This window comes from Zingiber officinale, chromosome 4B (genome assembly GCF_018446385.1).
Source record: "Zingiber officinale cultivar Zhangliang chromosome 4B, Zo_v1.1, whole genome shotgun sequence".
Taxonomy (NCBI): domain Eukaryota; kingdom Viridiplantae; phylum Streptophyta; class Magnoliopsida; order Zingiberales; family Zingiberaceae; genus Zingiber; species Zingiber officinale.
The window spans coordinates 125,233,302-125,248,113 of NC_055993.1; the positions used below are offsets into that span (position 1 = coordinate 125,233,302).

Genomic DNA, 14,812 nt, shown 5'->3' on the forward strand with positions numbered 1-14,812 from the left:
TTACTCTTTGTTTTTAAAACAAATATATTCGATAAGTTTAAATTATATATTCGAAAGTTTATTAAATATTAAATAAAAATTATAAATTTAATTAAATTAAAATTTATGTTAATTAATTTTTAATTATAAATTATAAATAAATTAAATTAAAGATCATAATTAATTAAAATCTTAATTAAAAATTATATAGAAATAATAAATAATGATATGTGATTATTAATGTAGTGTCCATCAAAAAGTTATATGAATTTTTTTTATTATGAAAAAAATAGTCAATTTTATGTGATATTGATGTCAGAAAATTATAAAAAATACTTATTGAAGTGTTTAAGAATCGGAAATGTCTTAGACTTTTTGCTGTGAAACATATTGTATAAGAATAGTTGGAAGAAGTCATGCTTCATCGCCAACACATGGTCCAAAGAATTAGATGATTTTGAAAAAAAAAAAAAATCCCTTCCATCTATTAGTTGGTTTTTTGATTTATCTATTAATTTATTTAACTTCACATAATTTAAGATGGACGGTAAAAAATACCTGAGATGAATCATCTTTTGTTAATTGGATGAGCTATTGAAAACTTAGTGAGAAATTGTTTCTAGTTGCAACAATTGTATAAGTTGAACATACGGTACAAGAATAGTAAACTAATACCTGTTTTGTAATGACAATTAATATAGAGTTGGGAGCTTGCAAAATCTAAAAGAATCTGCTACGGTAGAATCTTCAAGACCCAAAACTATGATCAGCATACATTTTGTGAGTTCTGTTTATTGAGTTAAATAAACTGCTTGCCAATCAGTAAGTGTTGTGGTCAAGGAAAGAAGATTAGGATTCTATTTTATTTATAGTTCACTGATTGAAAATAGTCATTTGATGATGTGATATCTATAGATACCTGGACCTTCTCCAGAAGTCCCAGCGTGATAAACTTTATCTCCACGTAATGACTTGACGATGATTTTTTTCATATCTGGGAGCCTTGACCATGTCCCGACACCCGGACCGTTGCTGACATGGACCCAAAGAGTGATTCACTGCGACTAGGCACCTGTTGGGCACCCTGGTGGTTTAGGCGCTCGAATGATCCAGGCACTCAGATGAGTCAACCTCATGATGACCGTCCGACACATTCTCTGGTCGTTGGTTTTATCTATGGTCGTTTGGGTGATCCTCCTGCCTTCCAAAGTTGAGCTCACCTGAACCCAACTCTGACTTTTCCTCAAGCAGTCTTCCGTTTCGGTTTCTTGTCCCATGGAAGCATCGCGTGAGTTTTTCTTGCTCACCGATATACTTTGTTGGATAATCAGTTGTAGAGATATTCGGAAAAATTATTGAATTGAAATTACACAAAATTAGTTCTAACTTATCTGTTGAGATAACCTGAGCGGATAATCTCAAGCTGTCAGCGGGGCTGGTTCTGCCAAGCTTTCGTTGGTCTAAGTTGTGGAATTGATGTGGTGCATAGCAAAATCGGGAGTCGATCGTCGAGTCAGGAAGAGAATTCATTGACTATAATACTGAGCCCCGTGTTCAACGCACTTTCCTTGAAACATATTCGTTCACATTCGGCTGTGCTTCGAGGTAGGTCCCTAGGCGATCGGCAAAAGGGGGAGTGAATTATCTGAAATTAAAGGAATCTCCTTTCTCAAACTTTGGACTAAGTTAGGCAAATACTTGTTTATAAACAAAAAGTAAATGCATCAAATAAAAATAGATGCAAGAAATATTTACTTGGTTTGCAATCAGAGGATTGCTAATCCAAGGTAAATGTAACTCACTAAAATCTTCTTCTTCCAAAGGCGGAGTAAACTCTTACAACGTTGAAAGCGTAGAAAAGAAAAGAATAGAACTAGAAGTTGAAGCACAAAATTCATTTTCAAGTATTATTCTGAACTACTGAAATCAGGACTCTATCTATAGCCTGCTAGTCAAATTTAATCTTTTGTTGATGTGGCAGCCCTAAGCGTCTGGAATGGGTCCGAGCACCTGGGTGTGAATAAAACTTTATCCACGACATAATGGTTCACAACAAGCTCATGCTAGATAAAACTTATCTGGTTCGGGCGCCTGGAACAGCTCCGAGCACCCAGACCGTATTGACCAGCCTTCGAACAGGGTTGTTCGAGGAGGCGCCCTGAGCTGTCCCTAGAGGGTCTGAGCACCCAAACTAGTCTAGGCGCCTGGGCAGTCAACTCCATGTTGACTGTCCAATTTCTCCTCTGTTTTAGCTCCATTCGTTTGGGTGATTTCAGCCATCCAAAATAAGGCTCATCCGAACTCATTCTTCGGCTTCTTGTCCCTCGGAAATGACGTCCGCTTCCTTCTCGTCCGCCAGTGTATTCTTCCGCAACACCTCCTCTCTCGGATGCACCGAGCCCGCAACTCTCTCCCGTGTCATCCTTCTCGCTAGTTGTGTCTTTCGCTCGACTTACTGTGCTCCTAAGTTCCTGCACACTTAGACATAAGACATTAAATATGCACAGGATCTAACTTGACTTGATTGATCACATCAAAATTACCACGAGTGCTTACACTAGGTCCTGTGGTGCCGAAATTTGGTAGACTTCCTCCTGGAATCCTCTAGAAAAAGGGGTTGTCGGAACCCTAAGTCACTGCTTCTTCACCATTCCCGGCAAAGAAGCTTGGAGCTCTAGCTGGAGGTCGAGAAACATGGATGAATGTTGGAGAAGAACCAAACTCAAAGCCCTGTCGAAGAGTCGCCGCCCTCTCCACCATGTTCGACAAAACTCACGTGGGGGGGGGGGGGGGGGGGGGCGGGGGAGGAAGAAGAACGCGAAGAACTAAAGCCCCTGCCAGAATGTTGCTGCCTCTTCACCGTGTCCGGCAGGGAACCCAACTGGGATGAGAGGGGAATGAAGAACCTCGCTAGAGATACCACACCGATGCTACCTGATGATCTTCATCGCTGCAAATCCGTCGAAAATTGCTGAAGTCACCTTCTTTGAGTTCGATCGGGGAAGGAAAGTGATCCTATCCGAGTGCTGAGTAGATGAACGCGAAGAACTAAAGCCCCTGCCAGAATGTTGCTGCCTCTTCACCGTGTCCGACAGGGAACCCAACTGGGATGAGAGGGGAATGAAGAACCTCGCTAGAGATACCACACCGATGCTACCTGATGATCTTCATCGCTGCAAATCCGTCGAAAATTGCTGAAGTCACCTTCTTTGAGTTCGATCGGGGAAGGAAAGTGATCCTATCCGAGTGCTGAGTAGATGGACGCTGGGGACGTGGTGCTCTCCGCGGTCTTTGGCTGGTGATGTGGATCTCCGGCGAACCTGCAAAGTAGCCAGGCCGGGAGGGGCTTCCCGGCGATGACCCTCCGACGCTCAAGTCAGGCAGTGAAGAAGGAGAGAAGCAAAGTGATGCTACTGTGGCTACAGTGATGAGAATTGCATACCTTCGTCGAAGTTTGTGGGTCCTTATATAGGACCCCGAGGAGATGTATGCACGCTTCTCGATGCATGTACGCTTCCCTAAACATACCTTAGTAGGGTTGTGTCAGAAAAGCATGTCTGACGCCATTCCGCAATCGTCCGAGCATATCTCTGACGTGACAGTGGAAACTTCCACCGTATGATACTCTGTCCGCTCCGGTCGCCGACCGTGCTGTTTGTCGGCGGCAGGTGTCTTGAGGATGATGTTACCAGTTGTCTCTTTGCGCCACTTGCCTGTTCCCGGGCCGAGCGGACCAGCCGCTCGGCGCTCATGGCCTCCGGGAATGCTCCGGTACCGGGCGGGGCAGCCCTGCTCCTGTGCTCGGATGGGATTGCGCCTTATTGTCCTGTGGCTCGGCCGAGCAGCATGTCCGCTCGGCCCAGAGACTCTTTTACCTTGAGCATTGGAAACCCGACCCCTGGTCAGACTGTCTTTCGTCCGGCCTGGGAGGCCCATGGCCGGCTGTTTGGTCGGCCGGATGCTTGGTTGGCCCACCAATCCGCTCGTCGTGACCTCTGTCCGCTCGGCCCGACCTTGGGGTTGACCCTCTTGCCCATTGACCTCCACGTGTCGTTGACCTCCCGCCAACGAGGGTCTCCCGTCCTTACCACCGGATCAGAAAGGATTGTGGGTGTTGGGCATGCGGGAGAAGGGGAAGAAATCGGCACAATAAAACCTAGACCAAACTGCATTCAAATAAACCGGTATTCGCCCTTTAAAGCTCCACTTGAACCGGCCAAGCCTTTGGATCGAACTGAACATGCCTGAACTGGATCGAACCAAGATGATTTAGGTTTTCTTCTCAGTTGAAGCATTGAATTTGGGTTTTTGAAATTAGACTTTTGATTTTTCTAAAGAATTTTGAAATTGGGCTCTTTCTTCACTTAATCTCCCTCAAACATTTAGAAATTGAACCAAATAGTGAGTGGATCAACCTGGTGTTCCTCCTCTTAATTATTGTCTCCCTTAATTTTTACAAAATGTAATATAATCCAATAATATCTAAAATATCTATAAAATATATAAGAATTGAAATGGAGACTAACAAAGATCCAAACGCATGAAACACACAAAAAATATATAATTGGATACATTATAGGGTAGAAACGCCGAGTTATAGCACCTAACCTTCAATTACTACTTCCTATGTTAGTCATCTGGTCCTGACTAGACTTCTTCTTATTAGTTATCTAGTCAACTTTGACTTGACTAGACTTCACTTACTTCCAAACATCAAATTCTATTTGGATCAACCCTTAGTCAATTTGATCATACATTGTTATATTGTCAAATATTGAAACCCTAAAAATTGATTGCTATTATTTGATATTTCCTGTACTAACAATGATATCATGTCAGAAGTGCACCATCTCCTCTGATAGCCACGAATGTGACACATCACTCATTCGTCCTATAAAAAGCCCCACCTCACGAGCCAAGGTATGATAGACACTCATTATTTCGTACACTTATATTTCATTATTCTTCTGCACTATTCATCTTCTCCATTTTTTGGCATTGTTGGAGACTGACTTAAGTGTCGAAATGGAAGGCCGAGGCAATCCGACCTCCATTTTAACCCCCTCCCTCGCTCTCTTACTCCTTAGCAGGCTCTCCAGACGATTCAATCTAGCTCACAGCGACTTAGTCAACCTCGAGGATAGCTCACTGACCTCTCCCGACAGCCCCACATTCCTCCTGGTGATCCCACTAGCAATCCGTCTCTTACCGTTTCTAGACGGGATCAATTAATAATAAATATTCCAAGGGTATGTTTGATGGAAGGTTATTGTTAATAATAAAATATGTTCGTCACGTCAGTAAATGAGGAATGTAATTCGAAATATGACTCGAATTAATAAAACAAATTTCTAATTTTTTTTTATAGTATATAGATTGAAGTAAATAATATTAGATTATATTTTATTCATTTTCATTTTAATTATATAATTATAATCATATAATCAAGATTATAATTTATACATTATCATTTAAATTAATCCCTGATAACTTAAATCAAACGGTATTACTGAGCGAGTAGATACATGTGATCAAAAGCTAATTCGCTCATCCTTAGTGTCTCCGATAATCCGTCCTTAATCTAACACAAAAGAGGTAAATTATGAATGACTACTAACCATTAATGTAAATAGTCAATATACGAGGAAGGACATATTTAAAAGTAACAAATTTTAACTCCAAAATCTTATATAATTACATCTTATATTTCAACTATCGCACCGTCTGAAAGGACATGGGCGAGCAGATGCATGATTCAACGGATAGATAAATTACTGACAAGAAACTAACTGAAGAGAAAGACCATCGTGCTGGGGCATGGCTTGGAGCTGCCGTTGGGCTTTTACTTTTGGCCTAAAGAAAAAAGAAAATAAACCATTTCATAAACCATGACCAGTTAATGCAGACAGAATACAATGGCAGACAGGGATTGACACATGCCAATAAATTGGCAGACAGAAAAAGAGAGGATTAATTTTACATAGTGTCAATGTGCAACGAAAGTTATCCTCCAGTATCTCCAAGGATCTGTGATTTCATTCCTAACTATAATATATTTATAAAGGTTTACATAATTATGAATGGGATGGTGTGCTTCTGAAACATTTGCCACGAAACTTTCTAATTTATCCTGACGGTCGAATTGATCATCTCATGGGATGTTGTGCTTTTAAGTTGTTTGTCATGAGCACTTTTTAATTTTATCCTGATGATCGATAAAAAATTTTCATGGAATCAGATTGATGTTCCCAAATTTGAAGTTATCTGATTCAACATTTTGGAAACAGATTTGCATGCGTGAGAGATGAATCCACAAATCTACGTGAAATTTTTCCCTTCTGTTTTTGCACTATCTAATTATTGCATTACCCTTTCATATGATTTTTTTCCCTCAGGACTCGGGTAATTAAGAACTAAGACGGACACAGGTTCAAAATATACATGACACTTTATACGTCCGTGCTATTTCAATCACTCGTGATATTAAATCATATATTAGGACTCATCTGTATTTCTCTAGTTTTATTTTGATAGTTGATGAAAAACTTTTATGGGATTGAATCGGTCACTTTCAAAATTAACCGGTTACACTAGCAGCAATTGTATCAGTGAAGGCTGAACAAAGTACATAGGAAACCAATACATATGTTTTGTTGTGACAATATAAAGTTGGAGCTTGAAAATCTCAAAGAATATGCTACACCTGGGTAGAATCTTCAAGACCAAAATTATGATCAGCATACATTTTGTGAGTTTTTCTTGTTGAGTTAAATTAACTGCTTGCCAATCAAGCATACAAAGTGATGTATATATCTGCATCATACAGTAGGATTTTCAAACAAAACATCTTAAATCCTGTTGTTTTTCCCCTAGCTACATCACTTATAATCTCTTCTAATTATAAAATCTCGCATTTGAGTAATCTTAAAAACTAGAAAGACAGAAATACTAAGCTGCAATTTCTGGAAAGTAAACAAAATACCTGTTAGCACCAATCCAACGAGGGAGATCATTCTTGCAAAGAGGTCAACCAAACAGTTGGATTTAATTTCTCAATTGATGGGTTTACATGTTGATTAAATAGCATATCCGATAATATCACACATAACGAACTTTATAAGATAATTTAATTAAGGTATTCATGAGTTTTGGTTATTGAATGTGAATTCATACGTGCAAAACTGTTAATCCGAATCTGTTATTGATGATGGGATGATAATGGACTCACCGTAAGATTAGATTGATCTTCACGCTTCCCATTAGTGAGAGGAATACCACGCCATGACCCTAGCACCCTACGGAAGATTCGTCCATTAAATTTCTGCTGGATCTCTATATTTCAGATACGACGATGCGGTGGCACTTCCGCTGCAATTAGGTTCTGTTTAATTTGTGTTGTCATTTTTGTTTATTTCGCTATAAAATTTGATAAAATCAGATACGTAACAAATCTACTATTTGTATTCGTATGGACTTGAATGCATGCTTTAGATTCTTGTTTTCCATCAATTGCTATCCGGCTGTAGGCGGTTTAGTTGATTTCATAGCATTAGGTTGATGGCTATAGTTGATTTTCGTCAGTTTTGCAATAGATTTATCTATTATCACAAAATGATGATTGTTCGTTAAAAAAAATATAGAAAGAAAACCAAGATTTAGGCTTTTTTTACATTTTCGTCGATTTAACTCCATCTATTTAAATTGTTTAATAAGACGAGTCAATCCGATAAACCCAACCCAAACTACTTTAGTAGTACATCATATTATATACTTCTCGTCATAATGATATAACCGAGCGATGGGACCAAACTATAAATGACATGATAAAAAATATGATAATATTCATTTCTTTTATCAGAATTTGTACGGGATGACACACTTAAGACTCTAGTATTACCCTTCTAATAGGATTCCCAGTAAGATAGTGAACAAAACCTTATACGAGTCTGGACGAGTAAGAAGGCTAACCATCGGCTCATTATTTTTTTAGATTTTTTTATTTAATAATATTTATAATATTTTAGTAATATTAATGGTATGATCTATCTTTTTAGTTAATTTTTAAATTAATGTGTCTCAGATAATTATCGAACGTGGGACTATTCTACTTTCTATTAAAATCAATTTTATAATATATTTATCTTGAGTTAATATAGGACTATTCTACTTTAAACTAATTAAATTTATTAATCTTATTTAACTCTCTTGATTACAATCTTATTTTATTCATTTAATATTAAATTTATAAAAACTATTTAACTAGTGTTGGTGTTAATTTTTAAAGACCAGCACTACCACTAGTTTGAAATCAGCATCAGCCAATATCATATTGGTATTGGTCTTTAAAGACCAACACCACTGTTGGTGATGGTTTGCGCAAATCAGCATCAATGTTGATGCTGCTTTGCACATGTTGATATTAGTTTGTGCAAATCAAAACCAATGTGCACATATCAACACCATATTCGTATTGCTTTACACAACCCAACATCAATGTGCGGAAATCAGTACCACCTTAGTGCTGGTTTGCTCAAACCAGCACCACTATTGGTGCTAGTTTTAAACTTCGTTTGTGCTGGTCAATGCTGGTGCTTGGTGCTGGTTTGCACAAAGCAACACCAATGTGGTGTTGATTTACGCATGTTGGTGTTGGTTTGTGCAAAGCAATATAAACGTTGTGTTAATTTGTGCATGTTGGTATTGATTTGTGTAAATTAGCACTAACTGTTGGTGTTGGTTTACAGACGAATTTGCGCACATTTGTATTGGTTTACGGAAACCAGCACCAACATGTGCAAAGCAGCACCAATATTGGTGCTGGTTTGTGCAAACTAGCACTAACACGGTGTTAGTTTGCGCAAAACAACATCATTGTTGGTGCTGATCTTTGATCAGCACCAATAGTGGTGTTAGTTAGCACCAACCAAGGCGGGTGTTGGTTTCAAATTAGCACTGGTGTTGGCCTTTAACTAGTCTTTAGGACCAGCACTAACGTTGGTACTGGTTGGTTCTGATCTTTAAAGACCAACACCACCTTATATGCAGGAGAAAGACTTACATGTAGGAGAAAGAAGAAAATTGCATGTAGATAAGAGAAGGAAATAAAAAAAAAATCATTCTTGATCGCGTCAAAACATCCATGTTGGATGTGATATGATCATAGGCTAGTTTCATATTCAGGTGTCAGTTTTGATTGTTGGAGGTGGATCCGGCCGATGGCTTTTATCTATAAATTTTTAATATTTAATTATATTTTAAAATAATAATAATAATAATTTTGAACAGTCATAAAGTAATAAATTGTGAACCAATGATTTCAAACTCTAATTATTTTAGACACTTAAATATAGACGTTCTAGGAACTGACAGCTCGATTTGTAAATTTAGTGAGCTCCCGTGGACAAAAGAGGAACAAAAGATATCGGTTAGGAAGTCACGATGAACATTTGGTCGATGATCCGCACGGAGGAGTCGACCTGCTTGAAGACCCAAGGCTAATCTTAGCAGCCTACGTTGAAATCACAGATAGACAAAAAGGGGTGAGGCGTAAGAGCGCACTTTAAATTCATCTACACATTGAACGAAACTAAAAAATGATCTTGATCGTTTTAACTATTATATCTCACTTGAAATTCATCGAGAAATTGAACGAAAATGAATAGCATGAGTGCCGTGGAAAAACAATTATTCATGGGTCTAAAAAAAACGAATAAAAAATATCACGTGGTTGATATAATAAATTAAAACAGAGCGCCAAAGTTTTCCATAAAAAGAGCAAATCGAGCTTCATAAAATTGCGAAAACGTTCATAAGCTAACTAGATGGCAGCAGCAGCAACCACCACCGCCGCCGTCCCCGGCAACGGACCACACCCCGTTTCCGATGGCCGCCTGGAAGAGCTACTCGCTTTCGACGCCACCAAAGCCGGCGTCAAAGGCCTCGTCGACAGCGGCACCACCGAGCTCCCGCGGATCTTCATCCACTCCCCCGACGACCTCCCCAGTCCCAAGGACGCCGCCGCCCCCGCCGGCCTCCAAGTCCCCATCATCGACCTCTCCGGCCTCGCCCACCGGAGGGAGGAGGTGGTGGGTCGAGTCCGCGAGGCGTCGAGCTCCTGGGGATTCTTCCAACTAGTGAACCACGGCGTCCCGCCGGATATCGTCGAAGCCGCGCTGCAGGGGAACAGGAGGTTCCACGAGCTCGAACCGTCGGAGAAGGCGAAGATCTACAACCGCGAAGCGAGGATGAACGTGAAGTATCTCAGCAACAACGACCTCTTCGTGACTAGAGCTGCCAACTGGAGGGACACGCTCTACTGCTGCTTCGGCGCCTCCCTGAATCCCCAAGAAATCCCCAGCGTCTGCAGAGAAGCGACGCTGGCTTACGACGAGCACATGGTCCGCTTGGCTGAACTGGTCTTCGAGCTGCTGTCGGAAGCGCTCGGACTGAGACGAGACTACCTGAAGAGGCTCAACCTGTCGAGCACGCGCTCGATGACCGCGCACTACTACCCGGCGTGCCCACAGCCGGAGCTCACCATGTGCACCTCCAGGCACTCCGATCCGATCTGCCTGACGCTGTTGGTGGAGAATGCGTTCGGCGGCTTGCAGGTGCGTCACAAGGGCTACTGGGTGGACGTTCCGCCTGTTCCCGGAGCGATCGTGGTCAACGTCGGCGATCTCCTGCAGGTAAACAAAGTCTTCGACGTTGTCTCTCTTCATGAAGAACTCTGTTGATGTATCTAAATACGTTCCTTCTCTGGTAGCTCATTAGCAACGACAAGTTCATCAGCGTGGAGCATCGCGTGTTGGCGAGCGGGCAAGGGCCTCGCTTGTCGGTGGCGATGTTCTTTGCTCCGAACACCGACGAGAAGACTCTATATGGCCCGATCGAGGAGATACTGCTGGATGCCGAGGTGCCAAAGTATCGACGAGTACTTTACGCTGATTATATCAAGTGTTTTTCTGGTAGGGGATTCGGAAGGGACTCTCCACTCAAGCAATTCACTCTTTGAAGGAAGAAGTTGATGCCAGTAATAAAAACTTCTCTTTCAAAGGGAGCAAGAATCAGTTTGAATTTAAGACAGAATAAATACTTTAATAGTTGAGTTTTTTAATATTAAGTTACGATTCAAATCTACTCAGAAAGAACAACTTGTTGTACTCGAGAAGATTTTAACCTTCTTAACCAAGAAAATTAAAAAAAAAACACTTGCTGAAGATTTTCAAATGTCAAGGAACTTCTCAGGCATGATATTTCCAAATGCCGTGCTCAAGCAATTGTTCTTGTTTTATTTATTTAGTTGGGTTTTTTTCTAAAAGAAAAGAATAAAAAAATGCAGATGTTGATTGTACCCTATCGATTTGCTATAACCAAATTACTGCAAATGAATATTCATTTGAATTTATTGGAATTTTGCAAGTAACAGTTTCCATAAGTAACTATTGGCAATCTAAAAATTGATTTCATCATAAATATCAATTGAAGGAAGCTCGACATGCAGAGACTTGTATTGTCATCAATCTGTTGAGGACGAAAGCAAACGTACGTTATTTAAGCTTCTTGCTGAAATCTGAGAGATCCAGCAGCTGAATTCTGGGAATGCTCTCTGCTTCCTCCCTTTCTCTCTCTGTATTATAACCCCATCTGCCTGTTTATTGAAAGTCTATTCTCAGGAAAAGTTTGAAAAATATGATAAATCCACTAAGCGAAGATATTTAGGTCACCAAGGTATAAGTTCCATCCATCTAATGCAGGCTCTTTGATGACATTTTTCAGAGTTGCAACTCGATCCTCGACAAAGCTGAGCAGGGGTAACAGGAGGAGAAACTTACAAATAAGCCAATTGTTTTTTTAAAAAAAAAATAATAATAAAGCAAAGGTTTTTGTATCATATTTTGCTGCTAATAACCAATGCTCCAAGAGTATAGGATTGCTTGGCGAGCAGATGCATGATTTAACAGAGTAGAAAAATTACTCACAGAGGAAACTTACTGAAGAGAAAGACCTTCATGCTGTGGCATGGCTTGGAGCTGCTGTAGGACTTTTACTTTTGGCCTAAAGAAAAGGAAAATAAACCATTTCACAAACCATGCACATTTCATGTATGAATACAGTGAGGAACATGTTGCGTAGATTATGTGCACACCCAGTCCCGAGACCATAAATTCGCTCAGCAGGTATAGTTATTCCAGCCAATTCACGCAATAATGCATCAGCAAATCTGGCCTAAGGATATAACAGAGAGAATGATGTCACTGCGACACTTAATTACAAACAAGCAAAAAACAGAATTGAGAATTACAAGCACCAATGGATCCTTAAGTTTGAGTTGTGAACACTTAAAGCACTTTATAGTATCTTTATGAATTATCCTGCGACTTCTACTGTGTGAAGCTACTTAATAAGCAATATAAGAATACGGTCAGACAGATTGGTATGTGACAGGTTAGCCAAGCGGACAGAAACAGTAATGGATTTTACAGTGTCAATGAATCATGGAAACAAATTTGTATGCGTGAGGCAAATCCCAAGGACAAGTCTACATGAATTTGTCCTTTTTCCACTATCTAATCATCTCATTACCCATTCATATGATCTTTTTCAGGGCTTAGGCTTCTTTGCTGTGAAGCATAAGAATATTCAGAACAAGTCATGCTTCATCACAAACATATGGTACAAGAATAGGATGAGCTATCAAAACTTAGTGAGAAATTGTTTCTACTAGCTCCAATTGTATAAGTTGAAGGCTGAACAAAGTACATAGGAAACCAATACCTGTTTTGTTGTGACAATATAGAGTTGGGAGCTTGCAAATCTCAAAGCATCCGCTACACCTGGGTAGAATCTTCAAGACCAAATCATGATGAGCATACATTTTGTGAGTTCTGCTTGTTGAGTTGAATAAATTGCTTGCCAATCAAGAATATAAAGTGATGCATAAGCATCATAAAGTAGGATTTTCAAACAAGACATCTTGAATCCTGTTGTTTTTTCCCCTAGTTACACATTCAAAAGACATTGTTTTTGTGAACAAACAGTATTGATTCCAATACACAGAATTTATGAATATTACGTGTTCAGAAGACATTGTTTTTTTTACCTATCTTTATTTTCTTTGAAGCTTTCTAATTCTCATCTGATCTAATATTATAAACAAATCTCAAACATATAGGAGAAATGTATCTACAATGATGTTGGAACTTAGCCAGCCTGTTTAGCAGCTTTTATATGGTTCATACACTGTCCACATGGAACTATTTTTTTTATTACTGCATATTGTTTCATATAATGATGCTAATTCAAGCTTATGTATGATCCTTTAGATTCTAAATATCACTTTTTCCTCAAAACATAATGATCAGATAACTTACATCAGTAAGTTAGGTGCTGTCCTGAAGGAATTATCAACTACATCATTATATAATCTCTTCTAACTAGAAAAGCCCGCATTTAAATGATCTTAGGAACTAGAAACACAGAAATACTAAGCTGCAATTTCTGGAAAGTAAGCAAAATACCTGTTAGCACCAATCCAACCAGAGAGATCATTCTCCATCCACTCATCCCTCACTCTTCCAAAGAGGTCAACCAAAGAATCTCTCTCTTCTCCCCACTCCTCCATAATGACAGGCTTCAATTTCATCCAGTTCTCCAATATAGCCTCAACGGTTAATCCATCTGCAACCTTTAAAGTAAGCGAGAGCAAAGATCAACATAACTATTTCTACCAGTATACTTAAATCATACACTCAACAATAGACACAAAATTTTGACTTGTCTGCAACTTAAGGCATCACCGATGATTTCCTCGCGGAAGGTGCCTTAAGCTCCACCAATAACCTAACAAGCAATAGATTCTCGTAACCTGTTTCGACCACCGGGCGGAGCTGCAAAAAGGAAATTTGCCACTTCATATTTCCTCATTTTAGCAGAAGGAATATCTTTTATTGCTCAAAATAACTTAGCTCCGACTTGAAAATTTGGTGAATTCGCACAGAAAAAGAGGAACAAGATATCGGTTAGGAACTCACGATGTGCATTTGGTCGATGATCCACGATTCCATGGAGGAGTCGACCTGCTTGAAGACCCAAGGCCATCTAATCTTAGCAGCCTAAGTTGAAATCACAGAGAGACAAAAAGGGGTGAGGACTAAGAGCCCATGGATTGACGGATTGAAGCAGACGGGAATAAGGAAGGCGGGATGCCTTGAGGGCGGAGGCGGAGCTCTCGCCGCAGCTGTCGCAGAGAACGCCGTCGAAGTCCAAGGCGTAGAGATCCCCGCCCATCTTGGGTGCGCTGTTCTCGTCCAACCGATCGGATGACGTCGTTGCGCTTCAATAGCGGTCGAATTTATCGGTCTCCTCGTGTTGGGTTCGATTAAGCTCCAGAAAGATAATTTTCTCTTTAACCCTCGAGGCTACTCTCATTTTGGACGTTACCTTTGAAATTTTCAAAATCACCAAACTTCTCCAAACAATTGTTTTTTTAGTTGGCATCGTATATTTTGACTCGACTATTTCTATAATGACAGATTTGATCTACGAAAATTTTTTATTAGTCATCTGAATAAATAAAGAAAATACATATGAAAGTCATCCTGACAATTAAATTCTCCGATACATTACTCATTAAAGAGAAAATCATTCTTAATATACCATAAAATCTAAATATTTAATCATCATTGAAAGATCTAACTATAACAAGCTGCCCTAGGCAAAAATCAGTCATTTCACTCTTTTCATATCATCTCACTTTTTTATAACATCAAAGAATAATATCAATGAATATAGGGTGTTAATCTGAGGGGGTCTTGAGTAGAAAGTAATTAAT

The 14,812-nt window shown here is 39.6% G+C and overlaps 2 protein-coding genes across 2 annotated transcripts; one reads left to right on the plus strand and one right to left on the minus strand.

The window, feature by feature from the left end:
• Positions 1-9,757: 9,757 nt before the first annotated feature.
• Positions 9,758-11,143, plus strand: LOC121976476 (1-aminocyclopropane-1-carboxylate oxidase homolog 1-like). The gene is made up of 2 exons (XM_042528647.1): positions 9,758-10,667; positions 10,745-11,143. The coding sequence occupies exons 1-2, from the start codon at positions 9,801-9,803 to the stop codon at positions 10,991-10,993; spliced, it is 1,116 nt and encodes a 371-aa protein (XP_042384581.1). The 5' UTR covers positions 9,758-9,800; the 3' UTR covers positions 10,994-11,143.
• Positions 11,144-11,356: 213 nt separating this feature from the next.
• On the minus strand, positions 11,357-14,353 carry LOC121976477. The gene is made up of 9 exons (XM_042528648.1): positions 14,188-14,353; positions 14,013-14,093; positions 13,779-13,868; positions 13,500-13,666; positions 12,757-12,826; positions 12,128-12,207; positions 11,974-12,036; positions 11,706-11,782; positions 11,357-11,629 (listed from the first exon to the last, which is right to left on the minus strand). The coding sequence occupies exons 1-9, from the start codon at positions 14,266-14,268 to the stop codon at positions 11,529-11,531; spliced, it is 810 nt and encodes a 269-aa protein (XP_042384582.1). The 5' UTR covers positions 14,269-14,353; the 3' UTR covers positions 11,357-11,528.
• Between the last annotated feature and the right edge of the window lie 459 nt (positions 14,354-14,812).